The sequence below is a fragment of the Camelus ferus genome, chromosome 33 (genome assembly GCF_009834535.1).
Source record: "Camelus ferus isolate YT-003-E chromosome 33, BCGSAC_Cfer_1.0, whole genome shotgun sequence".
NCBI lineage: Eukaryota > Metazoa > Chordata > Mammalia > Artiodactyla > Camelidae > Camelus > Camelus ferus.
The window spans coordinates 16,823,396-16,841,358 of record NC_045728.1 but is presented as its reverse complement, the minus strand read 5'-3'; the positions used below and the strand labels follow the sequence as shown (position 1 = coordinate 16,841,358).

The window sequence follows — 17,963 nt, the reverse complement described above, 5'->3', positions numbered from 1 at the left end:
AAAAGATAAATGATGATAACTGTTAGCGAAGATATCAAGAAACTGGAACCTTCGTACACCACTGGTGGGAATTTTAAATGGCAACTGCTTTGGAAAACAGTCTGACAGTACCTCAAAAGGCTAGACAGAGTGTTACCATAGGGTCCAGCAATTAATTCCACTGCTAGATATACACTCAAGAAAAATGAAAAGATAAGTCCACACAAAAACTGGTCCATGAGTGTTCATGGGAGCATTATTCATAATAGACAAAAAGTGGAAGTAACCCAGATGTCCATCAACTGATGAATGGGTGAATAAAATACAGTAGATCCATGTAATAAAATATGATTTGGCAATAAAAAGAAGTGAAGTACTGATACATGTAACCACATGGAGGAAACTTTAAAACATTCTGCTCAATGAATGAAGCTAGTCACAAAGGCCCCCATATTGTATGATTCCATTCATATGAAATATCTAAAATAAGCAAACCTATAGAGACAGAAAGTAGAATGGCAATTGCCTAGCATTGAGGGGTGGGCATTGGAAGGTGATAACTAATGGGTGTAAGTTATCTTCTTGGCTAGTGAAATGTCCTAAAATTAATTGTGGTAATAGATGTACAACTCCATAAATATAAATAAAAACCATTAAGTTGTATACTTTCAGTGGGTGAATAGTGTAGTAAGTGAATGGTATCTCAATAAAACTGTTAAAAAATTAATCAGGCAGAACAATCTCCAGGATTCCTTCCATGTCCAGAGTAGGTATTTCTCTTAAGGATCCTCATATCAGACATTTTGAATGGACATTGTAGCATCTTGAAAAAGTGTCTTAGAATTTTAGAATTGTCTTTTTACTTGTCTGTTCTTCTGCTCAATTCTTAATTGTGTTAGGACAGAAAACATATATTATTTTTGTAGCTGGCACATAGTAGACACTCAAGTAACTGTTGAGTGAATAGTCATTGTAAATCTTCAGAAGAAAGATCAAATCTGGTGCAAAATTCAAATAAAATGTGAAGTATAAAATAGAATTTTTCTAAGCATGAAAATCTGTATCATTCCCAAACCCTTAGGCAAAACATCCGTTTGGTTTCTAAGCGTTACATCTTACTGAAATTATGTGTGTGGACTGTACGTATATTTCCCAGATTTATTCTTTAAAAAATGATAGTTTTAAAAGGGTAAAGCACTGAGCATCACATTCTCATACTCCAACATCCAGAGGAAGAGAAAAAAATCAATCTCTTTCTGTCTCTGTCTCTCTCTCCATCTCCCTCCTCCATCCCTCCTTCTCTCTCTCTCCCCCATAGTCTTTTTAAAAGGTAAAAGGCTTTTCTAGAAGCATCTCCAGCAAACTTCTCTCCTGTCTCATTGACCGTAATTGGGTTGTAGCCCTTTCAAGACTAATCCCTACTGAGGGAAGAAAACTTCCATAATTTACTTGGACTGTTGAAGATATATCAACTGTGAAAAAAAAAATTGATCAACTATGGCTGGAGCGTTCATTCACTTTCCTGAAGCACGTGGCTAGGACGGATATGATGGATACCTAAACCAATCAGGGGTGCTGTTGGCAAGACTGACGGTGGCAAATAGGTTACGTAAGCAATCAACAGTGTCATAAAAATTGGCTCTAAGTTTAGAGAAACCTGACTCCTGGCTAGATCACAGCATTTCAGACTATTAGGAATTTGTTTTTTAAGAGAAAACATTTTGAACCTATATAGATTTGCAATGTAAATAGTCCTAGCTCCACACCCCTGCATCGTGAGAACTTTCAGCAATTATTTCATGAATAATATTTTTAAAGCATAGCCAGTCCCCAACTGTAGGTTTTGCTAAGGTAAGCATCCTTGTGAGAAATCAGAAATCACCTGGAAGCTGCTGCAGACGTGACGAGTTGTCTCTAAGCATTTATGCCAGATAACCTACACCAGGGCTATTTTTCATTAATTGAATCAGAAGTTTGTCTAGACTCGCAAAAGTGAAATAGAGGTATTTTGCAGAGTAACATGTCTTTGTTTAAAATGGTGGATCAAGGAATTGTATATTTCCCAGTCTTAGTTTTAATAGGTGTTTACTGGCTAATTTGGAGACTACACCTGAGAGGCTTGTTTGGTGATAATCACCTGTCTTATTTATCACCCTTGTGAAATCATCTGAAGGCAATGCTTATCAGTAGGAAAATGTCAAATAAAGTTGAGGGCGCCATCTCCTTCCTGGTGACATGATTAATTTCAGAGATACACTAAGGCCTTTTATGCATTGTCACCCAGACTTCAGATTTATTTTTGGAACTCGGGGACAAAATCAGAGGGAGAAGAGAGAGGAACTAATATTCCTTGAACTCTGCCAAGGGCTTTACCTATTTTTTCTCCTTAATTTACTTCTTACAACAAATGCAAAAATCAATACCCTGTGTTATAAATGGAAGACCTAAAGACCATAAAGTTTAAGTGACTTGCTAAACTTATACCATTAGTAAGTGTTGGAGACCGTCATTCTGACTCAAGTAACCTTAGAACCCCCTAGCTCATAATGTGATGATTAATATGGAATATTCAAACACAAGACAGTTATCTGTTGCTGAATGATATTTATTAGCTTAATAATTTGGGCCTGCCCTTAGCATTAATAAGCTTCAGCACTAGTCACAAGATTTTCATTCACTGGTGGGGAAATTTTGTTTTAAAAAATGCATTAGAGAAAGGGCATCTACTTCTTGGGGGCTGCAGTGACAGCAGGCTTCTCTTCGCGGGTGATGGGAATGGTGCGCTCAGGGCCAGAGGCCTGTTTCCTTGGTCCATTCACAGTGAGGACCCCATCAGATGACAGGGATGAAGTAATGGCGAGAGGGTCCACATCAGCTGGGATCCGGTATTTCCTGTGGAACTCCCGGGAGATGAAACCATGTTCATCCTGATCCAAGAGAATAAGGGAAGAGGCAGAGATGAGAACAGGAAATAACACCACTTGCGTAGAACTCAGACATTCTCCTTCCCTTTAGGTGTGACCAGATGCATGGCAACATGAGGAAAAGCTAAGTGGCTGTTCTGTTTGGGGCTAACATGAAATTTCCTAGGCTGTCTCTCCTACCAGTGAGAGTCTGAGAATATTGAACAGCCAAAACTTCATATCTTTCCAAGCCCTAAGGCATGGATGCGTTCAGAGGTATTTCCCAAAGGTTTAGATAATTTGTTGGGCCTACAAGATATGGAATGTCACCTGACATTGAAGATTTGAGTCCCTGAGGAAGCCCAGAAATTGTCCTGACTCTTCAGGAATGTTCCAGAATGTTCCAGAACAGTGGGACTAATAATAAAAGGACTCCATCCAGGGAGACTATGAACTAAAGTTAAATCATATGAACAAAACTGAAACAGCCTGAGGACCTCAAACTGTACTGTTTGATGCACAAGTTTCCGAGTTATCACTAATCAGTAGGGAGCAAACTCAAACAAACAAACAAACAAAACCACAAAAAAAAAAAAACTCCCAGAAAGTAATGAGAAGCTATTCAATTCTTTAGAATTCTGCTAAAGAGTAATTGACCTTAACCCTTGTATCTGCTGAATCTCAATCATTTATCCAGACAGGTTCTCAATTAACTGATTTCCACATGGGTCTAGGGTATTATCAGGAGCTAAGTACAGTTCTGAAACTTAGGCAAACCACATAGTTCAGCATTAAGATGGGCTAAAAAGAAGTAGGTTTCTAAACATCTAAAAGAAAAGTCCTCAGTTCAAGGGCCTTCTGGGGCCACACAGTTAATGTAACTATGTAAAGCAACCAGATGTCTAACAACCACTGTTCCTAAATCAGCAGTCTTCAATCTTGACTGACTGTATATTAGAATTCCCTAGGGAGATTTTAAAAATCCTGATGCCTGGGTTCCACCCCTAAAAATTCTAATTTAACTGACCTGGGATATGCCTGACAATTGGGATTTTTTTAAATTCCTCTGGTAATTTTAACATGACCAAGGTTGAGAACCCCTGGCTTAAGTGGGAAGTTAACATCTCATCCATCCTTCTTAAGGCAATAAAATCAAAACAAACAACAAAGATCACTTCTCTAGCCAACACAATAACTTTTAACAACAATAACAATAGGTCTATGCCTGTTCCAAGACTCTTATGGCTTAGGACTGGAATGTTGCCAGCCTCAGAAGCTGATGGCAGTATCTGGCATATAGTGCGCACTGGATGAGTGAGCAGAAGAGAAAGCCAGCTACTTACCTGGCGTTCTTCATGTTTGCCGTGCACCTCAATCACATCTCCCAGCACCTTGACCTTGAGTTCCTCAGGGGAGAAGTGCTTCACATCCAGGTTGACAGAGAATCTGTCCTTCTCCAGACGCATCTAGAAATAGCAAGGTGGGGAGAGGGTAGGAGAAAGGATGGTAGGAGTGTGGATTACACTAGTACAGTATCATTATTCTGCAAACTTACTTTATGTCCAGGTAGTTTATTCTTCTCTTTTTGGCTAAAAATCCCTTTGTGAGTAAACATGGCTCTCTCGTTCAGAAAAGCTACCACAGTGGTACCCCAGGTACAACACTTGGTCATCAGACCCTAACTTTATTTACAGGGACAGGGAAGAAGACAGGCCACCCAGGGGACAGATCACAAGGATGAGACTGGACATGGCTTCTGCTGCTGCTCTGACCTAATGCCTGGCCTTGTCGTTTGTCTGTGAGACAAAGGCCCCTTCTTCTTTCTCAGGTCTCTGCCAAGTTTCCCACCCACTCACTCTGGAATGTTCTGCTGGCTCTGACTGTCCTTCCAAAGCCCTCACCCACTCAGCTCCTGTTTACTCACACTTGAATATTTTTAAACCAGAGTGTTATCTCTGACAGCTTCTGTCACCCTTTTTTGTTCACCCCATTCTCCCACCCTTTTAGGACAAGTCGTTGGGGTGGGGGTCCCAAGACTAAACCTACATTCTTTCCTCATTAGGCTTGAACCCAGGCCAGTGCCCTGTCACAGCCCTGAGAAACTCGGAAAATCATAAAAGAGGGACTAGAAAGGAAGAAAATAGTGGTTGCTGTGTCCAGCTCCACGCAGCGAGGATAAAAAAAACCTCAGAATGAGGTAGCACTGTCTCCTGGCTCTGAAGTTTGAGATGACAATATTTGTCAGGAGTGTGAGATATTAGAAGAGTGAGCGAAGGTGTCTGAAGGCAGCTTTTCCCCTGTAGATCCTTATAAATCAAACCAGAAAGGACATCCTACTTAGGAGATAAGGAACACAGAGTACTATGCATAGCACATGGGGAAAATGTAATCAGTAGGATACAAAGGCACATCAGATGCACTGGCACTGAGGCAGAGCAGAACTAGGGACCTCATCTTGTTTCACTGTGAGACACACAAGTGCCTATGACACTTGAGACACTTAGACAGAGCCAGATTTAGGCAGGGAGGAAAAGGAAAGTGGATGCAGACGCTTCCAAAATGAACTCTCCTGTCCTGGCAGAGGGGAGACTTACCTCTGAGAGCCCAGTGTCAATCCAGCTGGGTGCCCGCAGAAATGAGGGTGGCCGAAGGTAGAAGGGGCTCAGGGAAGTAGTAGTTGGGAAGAGATCAGACTCCAACAGGTGCTCCCCAAAGAACTGGTCAAAGAGGCGGCTGGGGGAGTGGAAAGGAAAGAAGGGGCGGCGGATCCAGGGGTGGTGGATGGCGATGTCCATGGTGGCCAGGTGAGTGTGGGGGGTCAGCCGGCTGGTCAGCTCCTTCAGCTGCAGCTCCAGCCGGCCCCTTATATACGCAGGCTTGTGAAGCTTCTGGAATGGTGATGTCAGGGGTTTTATTATCCCAGCTCACCGCCCGTTCATGGAGACTTGTGATTGGGGATTTGGCAGTGTGACACATACCCAGTACTCACTGAGCTAAGAAAAGAGAAATACAAACACGTCCGAGCTGGCCAGTGACTTGTCCTGGTCCTGTTTCACTAGCTCTCTGTCCACACCCAATGGCACCCACCTCTGCCCCCTTCTCTGGAGTCGGAAACTGGCTCAGGAATCCCAAGCAGGCGGGCAGTGTGCCCCTCCTCCTCCTCTCCAGCCTAGGATGCCAAGGGAATGCGGCCAGCAACTATCTTGGGCCTGGGCAGGAACTGGAATCTTCCTAGGCTGGGCCCCAGGGACATTAACTCTTTGCGGGTCCCTGGAGGAGAGCCGTGATCATCAACATGTCACTGACAGGTTTCCTGTGGTGCCCTGCGTTGCCCAGAGAGGACCCTGACATCAATTTAGGCAGAAAGGCCCCTCACCTCATCTCAGAGAAAGAGTAGAAAGTTTCTTGCTTGTTTCGCTTTATGTGGCTGGCAGAACGTTAAATGCAGGGGAATTCTGCGAAACAGGGTGCCGGCTGCCTGCGACCGAGAAGAGATGGTGTGGAAAATGTGCACTGTTGGTGAGGGTCTCAGCGAGCCTCTCCAGGGCCTCCAGCCCCAGCCTCGCGTCGCCAGCTGGCTCCCCAGCCAGGACCCCCAGCTGTCCTCTCCGGGAAGGGAGGGGGGAGAGGGGGGAGGCTGCGACAGCTGAAGAGGGTGCGGGGGAGGGGACGGGGGGTCCAGGCAGCGCGGGCCACACGTTGTATCGCCGCGGGCTCCCCGCCCCTCCCCCTGCCCTCGGGCTCCGCACTATTTTGGGTGGTGTAGACCCCGCCCCCGCCTCCGGGTGCTCGCGGGCCCTCGGGCAGCTGCAGGGGTCCCGCCGCGCCTGTTCGGGCTGCACCTCCGACCGGGGCCGCCGGCGCGTCCGCAGCCATGTCGGGCCGCTCGGTGCCACATGCCCACCCGGCCACCGCCGAGTACGAGTTCGCCAACCCGAGCCGCCTGGGCGAGCAGCGCTTCGGAGAAGGTATGGCACGGACGCCACCCCCTTGCCTCCCACCCCCACCTCCTGAAATTCTGGGCTGATCTCCCAACGGTGCTGGCCTCCACCCCACTCCCGGCTTAACTGAACTCCTGGGGCGAGCCATCTCCCACCCCAGAGCCACCCCCCCTCCTCCAGGCAGGCCTCTCTCCCCTTCCCGCTGACCCCGGCGCAGAAGGGCGCCCGCCGCGCGCTGATGCCTGCCCCTGCCCCCTCCGTGTGCCTTCTGGGTCCCCTTCGGACCACCCAGACCCGGTTTGGTTTGCTCTCCTCCACCCCATCTCATGTTCTTTCTCAGTCCCCTCTCCCCAGCCGCCTCTTTCCAGCCGCTGGGACTCCTCCCTCCTCTTCCCTCCTTCTCCTGACTCCCCTCTGGCTCTCCCCAGGTCTCATCTCCTTTCTCTCCACTCATTCACCCACCCTCCTTCCCACCTCATCCTCCTTCATCCTGCTTCTTGCCTTCTCTCTCTCTGCCCTTCAGGCCTCCTGCCAGAAGACATCCTGACCCCCACCCTCTACCATGGCTACTATGTGCGACCCCGGGCCACCCAAGCTGGGGAGGGCAGCAGGGCAGGGGCCTCTGAGCTTCGGCTCAGTGAGGGCAAGTTCCAGGCATTCCTGGATGTGAGCCATTTTACCCCAGATGAGGTGACCGTGAGGACTGTGGACAACCTGCTGGAGGTGTCTGCCCGGCACCCCCAGCGCCTGGACCGCCACGGCTTCGTGTCCCGGGAGTTCTGCCGCACCTACGTCCTGCCTGCTGATGTTGACCCCTGGCGGGTCCGCGCTGCTCTCTCCCACGATGGCATCCTCAACCTGGAGGCGCCTCGGGGTGGCCGACATTTGGACACAGAGGTCAATGAGGTCTACATCTCCCTGCTCCCCGCACCTCCTGACCCAGAGGAAGAGGAGGAGGCAGCCAGTGTTGAGCCCTGAGTGCCACAGACCCAGCACCCAGTGAACCCCTTTCTAGCTCCCGTGGTGATACAGCAGCTGCTCACCACCCAGAGGTAGCAGCATCCTTGCGGGAGGGAGAAGTGCGTGGTCCACAATGTATGGTTTGGTCCCTTGGGACGTGTCATAGCATTTTCCTCTAGTTTTGGGTGGAGCTGAATAAACCCAAATCTCAGGGCCTTGTTTGTGCTGCTCCCTATTCTGCGGCCTGGAGGATGGGATGGGCAGGGAGGGAGACAAAAAGGACCGCTAGACCGAAAGCTCCTCAGTTAGATGCACCCAACGTCACAGCACCCTGAGCTCACACTTGGATGCTGAGATCATACCCGGAAGCTGACACTGGCTCCAGATCAAATTCCTGGCCATAATTTTCTCACAATGCAACAAAAGAGAGAGTGATCCTGGGAGGGAAAAGGGATATGCCATCCAAACAGCCCGGAGGGCACTGTCTGAGCCAGTGATTAGAGACACAAAAACAAGGGTCTCCAGACTGTCTGGCCTGTTTTGGGTAGGGGTTGGGAAAAGAGCTTTTGGTTGCAGAGTTGCCTAAAGCCCTGTTTTCCCGTGCTAAGTTCTGTCCACGAAAAATGGTCTCTGATACTGAAGGACACGGGAACAGTCACAGAAGCCTCTGCCATTGTCACCGAACCACAAAGTCCCCTCACCTCCTGCCTATGAAAGAAAGCATTTATTTCTAACCTTGAAACATTCCAAAGAGAGGAATCACTGCATCGTTCCACCCAATCCAAGGCTAAATGCAAGGGCGCTAGGGCTGTCGGTGTGGGGGTGATGACCAGAGAAACTTCCTTTGGAAGTAGAGTCTTACTTAATACTAGGGGTATGATGTATTAAGGAAAGTCTGGGGGGCTGACCTCTCAGTTACCTCTGTAATTAAGAGAGCATGCATGTATATGATTTGAGGAGTGTCCAGAAGACCCCCCTGCCCCCAAATATATGAGGCTGTGATAGACACCTAAAATTCATCCATTAAAGTGGTTGATTCTTAATTTTTTGGGTTAAAGATCCTTTTGAAAAATCTGATAAAAGTAATAGATCCTCTTACCAGAAAAATACACATGCTCCCAAATTTGGCGTACAGTTTGAATAGATTCACACAACTCTTGAGCTCCATTCATATGCCCCTTTTAGGGAAGCGTGGACCCCCAGGATAGGAACCCTCACTTGAAGAATTCAATTCTTCGTTAAAGGATTTCTGTCTATTAAAAATGAAAGCTTGCCTTAGAGAAATAACTATTGATGTATTCTTCTGTTCATTCATTCAACAAACATTTATTAACCCCTAAGTAATATACTATGGAGGTTATACATTGTAAATATAAATTTAAAACTATGCTCCTTTATGGCCTACTTTCAGGAATCTGAACATCTAGTTGAGAAGAAAAAGAATTTTAAAACGATCCTATTCAGACTTCAACTAGAACAGCTTCAGATTGATCTGTTTTGTAATTAGAATTTTTATATGAGCTTTATTTAAAAAAAAAAAAGGATTCCTTAGCTAGAAGAAATTTGAAAACTCTGATTTAGTTCAAATCCCCATCCCATTCAAATTCTTTGAAGATTATTAGTCAACTCCTGGGACATTTTGAGCGACAGCAAATTTACAACTTCATCAAGTAGTCCACTTCATTTTCTTATTGGACACATGTGTTATAAACTCTTCTACTGAAACAAAATCTGCATGTCAGTAACTTCTGTCCGTTGGTTCCAGTTTCGTCCAGAAAAATAAATGCAACCCTTCTTTCATTTGTGAGTTGCTTCAGATATTTAAAAATAACCATCCTGTCCTCCCATGGCTTCCCTTTCTCAACTAAACATGCCTCCTTCTTTTAAACCTATCTTCTTTTAAACCTATCTAGGACTTTTTCCATACCACTTTTAACTCAGACAGCTTTCTCTTGAACATAATAATGCCTTTTAACAATTTAACTTGAAGTTCAACATGTAAACCTAAGTTTATTATTCCAGTCATGGACTGATTGGCGCAGACTTCAGTGGAATAATCAGTACCCTTGTTTATCACTCTAGACTTCTGTTTGTTTTTTTTTTTTCCTAGACTTCTGTTAACGCTGCTTGGGGTATATCGGGTTTTCTGGCTACCACAAGACACTGTTGGTTCCTTTGGAGTTTCTGGTCATATAAAATCTCAGGCATTTTCCTTTAAGTTTTTTCTTTAGATTAGATAATGTGGCTGAAAAGGGACCAGATTGTGGAGGGCTTTGAGTGCTAGGCTAAGAAGTTTGGGTAACAGGATGAAAAGAGTACAGTGATCGGAAAAGTACAAAATGCATTACCAGGAAGGAGCCTGGCCATGCTTGTTGAGGCTAGTGCAAAGGCCCAGCACAAGATAGCAGAGGGGATGCTTTACCATCTAACAGTGAGCCGAGAACAAAAAAGTAATAATAACAGTAGCTAGGACTTACCAAGAGGGTCCCATGTGCCAGGCTCTGGACGAGAGCTTTATATATATTATCTCATTTAATCTTGTGTAGTTCTATACTGGGGATGAGAAGCTGAGTGGTTAAGAAGTGCTAAGACCATTCCAATAATAGAATCATACGATTTTTGAACAGAAAGGGTTTTAGTAACGAGTTCAGCCCTCCATTTTACAGTCCTAGGGGAAAAAAAAGTGATTTGCCCACATTAATTCCAATAGCAAGGGAGAATATAAAAGGAATCTATTTCCCTACATTTTAGTTTCCAAGAGAGTCCAGTATTCAACCTCAGATTCTGGACAGGGATGATAAGAGACCGATACCGATTACCTTGAAAGTGAAAGTCAATTAAACCTGAGTAGTCCTGGGGAAACGTAGGTAAGCCTCTTTATTATAGAGGATATATTTCAATGACAGTGTGATGTAGCAGAGAGACATTTCCTAAGGAAGCTCAGAGCCCTTTTCTATCTCAGGTTTCTTTTTACTGAAGTGTGAAGCTCCAAGTTCACGGCTTCATCAAAACAGCTCCAAATTGTGAAGGTGAGATTGCTCTCACCTGGAGCCCGTGTGTGTTCCTCTACCCTTTGGCTGGGAGCAGTCACCTGGGAATCTTTCCAGCAGGTGGCTTCCAAAGTCCAACCTGTTAGGTTGAAATCTGACACTGACAGAGGCTCCCTGGGAGCTGCTACTGAAAGCTAAACCAGGAACCAGGAAATGCACAAGCCTCTTTCTGTGGAAAAACAGCTGGACTCCCTGGGAGACAGAGCACCATGGGAAACCGGCTCTGCTGTGGGGGAAGCTGGTGAGTAGGGGCAAATGGTGGAGGGTAATGTCTCCGTCGGTGGACACGGAGGCCTCGAGATTCAGAGAGCGCCTGCAGAGAGCTCTCTGCCAACGTCCCACTGTCACCTGCTTCGCCTGGCGCCTCCAGGAGCCAACACCAGAGCAGCACTCCTTTTTGTGCCCTCTCCTTTCAGGAAAGCTCGAAAAACCCAGCCAAGCCAGCTGTCTGTAGAGTAGCCAGGGCAGGGCTGGAATGGTGAATTGATATCTTCTCTGTCTTCCTCTTCCTCTCCTCTCCCTTTCCTCTCTTCCTTTCTCCTCCAGATAATGATAATAATTGTAGCATTTGGGAACGTATTCTGTTCCAGACACGTTACAAAAAAATCTCATGTAATTTCCCCAACAATTCTGAGGGAGGTGGCCTTATTCCTGCCGTTTTACAGCTAAGAAGCTGAGGCTCAGAGACGTTCACTAATTTGTGTCTGGGGTCACATGACTCGTAAGCAAATAAACCAAGATTCCAACCCAGAGCTATCTGACTTCAAAGCCGATACTTTTAACCACTGCATAATACTGCCTGCCAAATCAAGCAAATCAACTTTGGAGAAATGTTTATGTAAAGGGGCAGAAGTGAGGAGGAGGATGAGAAATGTCCACGGAATATCTGAATTTAACTTTCACACTTATTTGCTGTGTGACCTTAGGCAAACCCTGTAACTTCTCTTTTTCCTCGTATATAAAATATAGATAACACAACCCGTGTTGCTTAGCTCATGGGTTTGAAGAGCAGAGGATGTGCAGAAGTCTCTCAATAAATGAATTATAATGTCTTTATCATTCTTTCCCAGAGTTTGTCATGGCTGTTGTCAAATAACAAAAATACAACCAAATACATTTTAAAGATTTCATTGGCTTTCTTGAATGGTTCATGAGTCTGGCAGCAACTCATCCAGCAAGCAGAAAGGAGCTCCAAGGAGCTGTACAAAATGGAAGGCTTTTATAGGCAGGAGGGGGAAGGGATCAGGAACTGGTTGGGTGACCTCATCCTCCTTTGGGCGATGGAAAAGGTCTGTGTGGCAGATGACCTCATTGGTGCTCACCAGAAAATTCCCAAATGGCCACTTAAGACTATGTTCGTTCCTGGGGAAGGCTGAAACTCTAGTTAGGCTACGTATTGAGTGGTGGTTTGGTGGTGTGAACTTAGCACAAGAAACTCCATTCGGGGCCTGTTGTTTCTTTTTAACACGATAAACCCCTGGACCTGGTTTTATCCTGTCCACTGCATTCTTAGCTCTACCACTCCGTGCCTGCATGAGTCTTAAGGATGTTCTTTATGAGTAAAGTGTCGTTACACTTAGAGAGGTAGGTGAGGTCCATTGAAAAGCACATGTGGTTTGGAGTCAGTACATTGGATTCCAGTCCTGTTCCTCCTACTCATTCATGTATCCATTCATTAATTGAACACATATTTTATTGAAAACCTATGTGCATCAGGCATAGTGATAGGTGCAGAAGACACAGCAATCATTGGAAATTTGGTTCCTGCCTTCTTAAGTAAGATACCAAAGTTCTAGGGCCTTAATTGGCTCATCTGCAAAATAAGAACAATAATATGTGTTTCCCAGAATATCGTCAGGACTGAAAAAAACAGATGAAACACTTTTTAAACTCTGAGATGTCCTATAGACATAGGACATCTGGAAACATAAAAACTTCCAGAGGAGGGGGTATAAAGCACCTTTCCCTCCCTTTCTTCCCAAGTCTTCATAGTCGTTGTCTTCTTTTTTTTTTTTTTTTTTTTTTTGAGTTCAGTTTTTGTTTAATTGAAGTATAATTGCTTTACAATGCTGTTAGTTTCTGGTGTACAGCATAGTGATTCAGTTATACATATATATATATATATTCTTTTTCACCATAGGTTATTACAAGGTATTGAATATAGTTCCCTGTGCTATACCGTAGGACCTTGTTTACCTGTTCTGTATATAGTAGTTTGTATATAGTAATGAAAAAAAAATCTTGATAAAGATGACCAATCAGCAAAACAAAAATAAAAACAACACAATTCACACTTAAGCTAGACATTAGAACATGTCAAACACTATTTTAACAACACAATTCACACTTAAGCTAGACATTAGAACATGTCAAACACTATTTTAAACGTTCTATATATATAGACTTATTTAACCTTCACAGCAACCCTATTTCCATTTTAGGAAATAGATAAGGAAACAGAAAAGTGAGATAAGCTGGTAAGGTGACAGGCTGGTTAGCAGTGAGGCCAGATTTCAAGTCTCCCTGTTTTAACTCTGAAGCCCAGTCCCGCACAATCACTACACTCGACCGAAAGACAGCCAGGTCTTCATAGTCTTCAGTTCTGGTTATTTCTTCCTCTGATGGTGGTAGTCATAGTAGCCAGCTTCTACTGATGCTCATGTGCCACCTAGCTGAATATTTTACATCTATTATTTTATCTAATTTTTACAATAATCCCCTGAAGTTTAAGTTCTATTATTATCTTCATTTTATTAATAAGAAAATGGAAGCCTGGTGAAATAAAAAACTTGCTGAAGGTCATACAGCTAGTTTGATACTGTCAGTAACACTCTAGAGCCTGGTTAGAAACACTACGTCAGATATTCTAACCAAAATATATTTTTTCCTCTTAAAACATGAGTAGGATAGGACAAATACTGTTCTCCTCTCATTATCTCAATAAATTTCCAGAAACTAAAAGACACTATGACACTTGGAGAGATTTTTATTTAAATTTTTTTCCTGATTACAAAAGTAATACACATTCACTGTAGAAAATGTGGAAAATACCAAAGAGCAGAAAATAAGAAACAATCATAAATTTGAGCACCCAGAGATGACAGGAACATTTTAGTATATTTCCATGTCATCCTTTTAAAAAGTCTATCTAACCCCAAAACATGCTATCCTTCTATTATCTTAAGAGGAAAAATTTCCATGCTATTAGGTGTTCTTCCAACATCTTTCTTAAATGCTTGTATGACGTTCCATTGATCGGAGATGCCATTTAGTTAGTTAGTTCCCAATGTTGGACATTAAGGATATTTCCTGCTTTTTGCAATTATAAATAAGCCTACAATGAGCTTCTATATCTGCACCCGTCTGATTATTTCTTAGGCTATGGAATTGCTGCATCAGAGGGTACACACATTTATGTTTAAGGCTTTATCCTTATTGCCAATTGCATTCTAGAAAGATTGCACCCATTTTTATTCCTACAGCCAATATAGGAGAGTGTCCACTTAGGTTCTTTAATTCTGAGCTAAAAATAAAATCCTGTCACCCGTGAGTCTAACTGAATATTCCATTTGGGTTGTGTCCAGGCATTGTGCAACCTCCAACTTGGGAACAGGCTGTGTTCACAAAAATGGAGTTGCCCAAGTCTATGTTATTTTAGAATTAATATTCTCTTTATCCGTTTAAGTAGAAGTAAGTAGGAAGACAAGCGTGACAAGGGACGAGGAATTAGAGGCTCAGGCTATGGCTGCAGCGGTACGAGAAAGGAAGAGCTGAAATGGCAGAAGAGGAAGCAGAAAGACACAGAAATAATTTCAAAGCTTTTCTTCCGAACCACCTGTAGAGTTCAGTGGAGACTAACTGCTCGACCCTCAGCAAGCTGCATTAAAACTGAAAATCCAACCAAAACACAAACCTCTGTCTGATACGTGTGGAAAAATCCCGATTTTTCTACAGTAGTGAAATGAACATGATTTAGAAATCCCTGCCCACCCCTGCCCTCTCTTTTTCTTTTTAATTAGGAAAAGAAAGAAACTTCCTTGAGGAGAAGTCAGACAAGTAGGGTTGGCTCTGGTGACAGTGGGAAATGTACGAGCAAGAAAAAGCATCCGGAGTAAGCCACAAACTATTCAGACAAGTGTCGCTTCTCTGCCCGTCAAACAGTTGACAATCACGTAGACACACTGGCTCCACTGGGGACCCCAGGGGCCCAGAAATGCGTCTGAGAGGCCTGTCCTGCAGCGAGGGCAGTGTAGCTGAGTCACTCACCAGGCTCAGAGCGCCCCGTGCTGTGGACGTTAAAGGTTAAGCCTCTCTCACTTCCTCTGTTAATTAAAAACAAGGACAAAGAAGTGAAGAGGGAGGTCACCTGTCAGGAAAGGGCTTTGCGGGGCCCTAACTGTTAGCCCTGGTGGTGGCAGCTCCTGTGACTCCCAGAATGAGAACCCCGGGTTGGCAGAGACCCTGAAAAAAAGACACCAGAGAAGAAGCAAGAGGGTCTCCGAACCCAGGAATATCCCATTATTTGGCAGGTTTCCCTTACTGTCTGCTGGGAATAGCCTGTAGACAATCCCAGAATAGCCCTCAGCCCGGCTCCATCCCTGGCACGGAGTGCCTGGTTGCCTGAGGCTGTATTTTGGGTTTGGTTATGTCAGTTGTACCACTCCGCCTTCCAGAACCATCCCTTTGGAAGATGTGTGGTACCCTTAATAAATGCTTTGGGGCTGGCTCAGGGTGAATCTTTGTTGGGGGGGTGGTGGTAAGGGAAGGTCATCCCAAAATATTAAGGAATTTACACAGCAAGTGATGTAGAGGGAAGGTAGAGCCCAGGTTCTCACATGTGAGTGATTTGTTTTTCCCTTCACAGGAGATGCCCATCAACTTTCCAGAGGAAAAAGAAAATAGGTAACGGAAGTTGGGAGGGTGGGGGGATTCGGGTGTGGGGGTGCAAATTAGAGAAGAGAATAGAACCAATGTCTTTAGAAAGGGCCTAACGGGCAAGGACTAAAAGGAGACAGATCACCAAAATGAATCTTTAAGTTGCTGGGTTCAAGACCAGTTCTGAAACTCAGAGTCTCATCCTTTCCATCATCTCAGAGTGGCAAGGTTGTTGCTCATTCTTTCATTCATCCAGCAAAAATTTATTGAATACTTATACTGTATGTGAGGCACTCTGCAGGGCCCCAAGGAGGCAGAGAGGCCCAAGAGGAAGGGCACGTGGTCTCGGCCCTAAAAGAGCTGAAAACCAAGTTTGAGAGAGAGATACATGTAAGCAAGTAATTGTAATTCCATCTACTAGTGCTTCTGAAAACACCAGTGAAGCAAGGTCACACGTTAGAAGAGGAGCAGAGAGGAGGGGATATTTTAGGCAGGGGAATTATCTCATGCAGAAAGAAAAAAAAAGAAAGAAAGAGAGAGAGAGAAATAGGAAAGAAAGAAAAAAAGAAAGGAAGGAAGGAAGGAAGGAAGAAAGAGAGTGACTTGACGGAAAGTGACTGAATGTTTGGCGCAGCTGAGCTCTAACCACGTTGCCCTGTAATAGTGTGTATACTCTTATGTGTCTCCCTGAACAGACTATAAACTCCCAGAAGCGAAGAAAACAGCTTACTTATCCTTCTATCCCCAGAATGTGGTACAGAGCCCGGCATACAATCGGCTCTCAACATACATTTGTTGAACTATGTGAGGGGCCAGTGAAAACTTAGGATGGAAGATGTTATGGGCAGATTGTGCAAGGGCCAGGTTGGATACTCTGCGAAGGAGTGAGAGATGAGAGGAGACACAGGGAGATTAGTTAGAAGCCCACCATGATAATTTAATAGAGATTTGAAGAGGGCAATCTTCACAGAGAGCAGGAAGAGAAAATGGATTTAAGTCATATTTCTTCCTCCCAGGGAACCACACAAGTTGGACACCAAAGCAGCAGCAGCAACAGCAGAGTTACACAAAGGTAATGACAGGCCTCGGTCCCTTTTAGGGGATGCTCAGACATGGGATCCTAGGACTCAGCTTTTCCATCCTGGGACAGACACTTCTCAGTCATCTGTAACCTTGCTGGTTCTACCCAGTTTCCTCTGTTCCCTCAACGGAGCAAAGCAAAGAAACATCAGTGTAATTGACCCTGCATTGGAGGTGAGGGGCAAAATCAAGCCAAGAATCTCCCTTAATGTTGTCCATTCCTCTCAGGGCCATGCCACAGCGGGACATACGTATGAGCAACTGTTAAAGCAGCCTGCGTCTCAGGAGAGGAGTCAAGGTCTCAGGTCTGAGGACAGCAGCTTACATTACGCAGACATTCAAGTGTGCAGCGGTACCCAGCCACGCTCTGCCCAGGAGGTGAAGCACCTGCAAATGGAAAATGCCACAGAGTATGCGATCCTTTGCTTCCCCCAGGCCACACCCCGCTATGATAACAAGAATGGGACCCTAGTGTGAGCCCTGGGGAGGGAGGACCTGTTTCATCATTTCATCACTAGGGCTGTGGGGGAGAATCTACTGCTTTGGGGGACTGGCTGGCAGCCCAGAGATGGCAGACGTGTTTTAAGCTTAAAGAACTCCAGAGTCCCTGGAATTGTGAGTGGCTCAAGTCTTGCTCTTTTCTCTAGACCTGTCTCTTATTTGCTACCATTAGCTTGGAGCTGTATTTGAGTTACCTGGGGGTGGACGGAGTTCCACAAAATGAGGGGTCTAGGTTGAGTGTGCAGGAAGGTAGGGTTCTGACCCCCCTACCTTTGCTCCTGCTCTCAAGAAAAGCGCAGATAGAACAGGTTACCCTTGAAGCACCTGCACATGAGCTAATTTTATTGGAGTTAATTTGATGGTATCCCTTTTACACACCTTTAACTCCAAGGCTGAAGAAGAAGAGGTGCTCTGGAAAGCTTCTAGGGCTGGCCAGGGCAATTTCCTCAGTGGCTGGGTCAAGGGTCCCAGACTTAAACAGACAAATGAGGGCAGGGGCTGAGGAAGCGTGTTCTGACCATCAGGTACAAGGACGTCAAATCACCACTCATATCGACAGCACTGAGAGGCCCAGAAACTCCTCTTGGTTGGACTGTTTTCTCTTGCGGGTGCAGAGCCATTAGGATCAATAAATCACATAAGGAACGTGCCTGGTGCCTTTTCTGGGGTAGAGG

At 44.9% G+C, this 17,963-nt stretch overlaps 3 protein-coding genes across 5 annotated transcripts; 2 read left to right on the top strand and 1 right to left on the bottom strand.

Moving 5' to 3' along the window:
- Window positions 1–2,566: 2,566 nt before the first annotated feature.
- Window positions 2,567–5,919, bottom strand: CRYAB (crystallin alpha B). 2 transcript variants are annotated; one of them, XM_006190373.3, is made up of 3 exons: window positions 5,477–5,919; window positions 4,226–4,348; window positions 2,567–2,906 (listed from the first exon to the last, which is right to left on the bottom strand). In XM_006190373.3, the coding sequence occupies exons 1-3, from the start codon at window positions 5,675–5,677 to the stop codon at window positions 2,703–2,705; spliced, it is 528 nt and encodes a 175-aa protein (XP_006190435.1). In that variant the 5' UTR covers window positions 5,678–5,919; the 3' UTR covers window positions 2,567–2,702. The 2 variants fall into 2 exon arrangements, with proteins under 2 accessions (XP_006190435.1, XP_014419540.1); XM_014564054.2 differs by lacking the exon at window positions 5,477–5,919 and adding an exon at window positions 4,438–5,382.
- Window positions 5,920–6,014: 95 nt separating this feature from the next.
- On the top strand, window positions 6,015–7,998 carry HSPB2 (heat shock protein family B (small) member 2). 2 transcript variants are annotated; one of them, XM_032472568.1, is made up of 2 exons: window positions 6,015–6,850; window positions 7,347–7,998. In XM_032472568.1, the coding sequence occupies exons 1-2, from the start codon at window positions 6,757–6,759 to the stop codon at window positions 7,799–7,801; spliced, it is 549 nt and encodes a 182-aa protein (XP_032328459.1). In that variant the 5' UTR covers window positions 6,015–6,756; the 3' UTR covers window positions 7,802–7,998. The 2 variants fall into 2 exon arrangements, with proteins under 2 accessions (XP_032328459.1, XP_032328460.1); XM_032472569.1 differs by having other exon boundaries at window positions 6,018–6,850; window positions 7,509–7,998.
- Window positions 7,999–9,931: 1,933 nt separating this feature from the next.
- On the top strand, window positions 9,932–17,934 carry C33H11orf52 (chromosome 33 C11orf52 homolog). Its single transcript, XM_006190374.3, has 4 exons — window positions 9,932–11,074; window positions 15,698–15,735; window positions 16,725–16,780; window positions 17,017–17,934. Exons 1-4 carry the CDS (start codon window positions 11,043–11,045, stop codon window positions 17,263–17,265), a joined length of 375 nt encoding a protein of 124 aa, XP_006190436.1. The 5' UTR covers window positions 9,932–11,042; the 3' UTR covers window positions 17,266–17,934.
- The last annotated feature ends 29 nt before the right edge of the window (window positions 17,935–17,963 follow it).

Bases quoted from the DNA above. Each gene is read 5' to 3' on its own strand.
- CRYAB (XM_006190373.3), bottom strand. From the start codon at position 5,677: ATGGACATCGCCATCCACCACCCCTGGATCCGCCGCCCCTTCTTTCCT. The intron at 4,349-5,476 runs GTAAGTCTCCCC...TGCTATTTCTAG, and splicing joins TTGACACTGGGCTCTCAGAG to ATGCGTCTGGAGAAGGACAG. The intron at 2,907-4,225 runs GTAAGTAGCTGG...CTCTTGGATCAG, and splicing joins GCAAACATGAAGAACGCCAG to GATGAACATGGTTTCATCTC.
- HSPB2 (XM_032472568.1), top strand. From the start codon at position 6,757: ATGTCGGGCCGCTCGGTGCCACATGCCCACCCGGCCACCGCCGAGTAC. The intron at 6,851-7,346 runs GTATGGCACGGA...TCTGCCCTTCAG, and splicing joins CGAGCAGCGCTTCGGAGAAG to GCCTCCTGCCAGAAGACATC.
- C33H11orf52 (XM_006190374.3), top strand. From the start codon at position 11,043: ATGGGAAACCGGCTCTGCTGTGGGGGAAGCTG. The intron at 11,075-15,697 runs GTGAGTAGGGGC...TTCCCTTCACAG, and splicing joins CTCTGCTGTGGGGGAAGCTG to GAGATGCCCATCAACTTTCC. The intron at 15,736-16,724 runs GTAACGGAAGTT...TCTTCCTCCCAG, and splicing joins CCAGAGGAAAAAGAAAATAG to GGAACCACACAAGTTGGACA.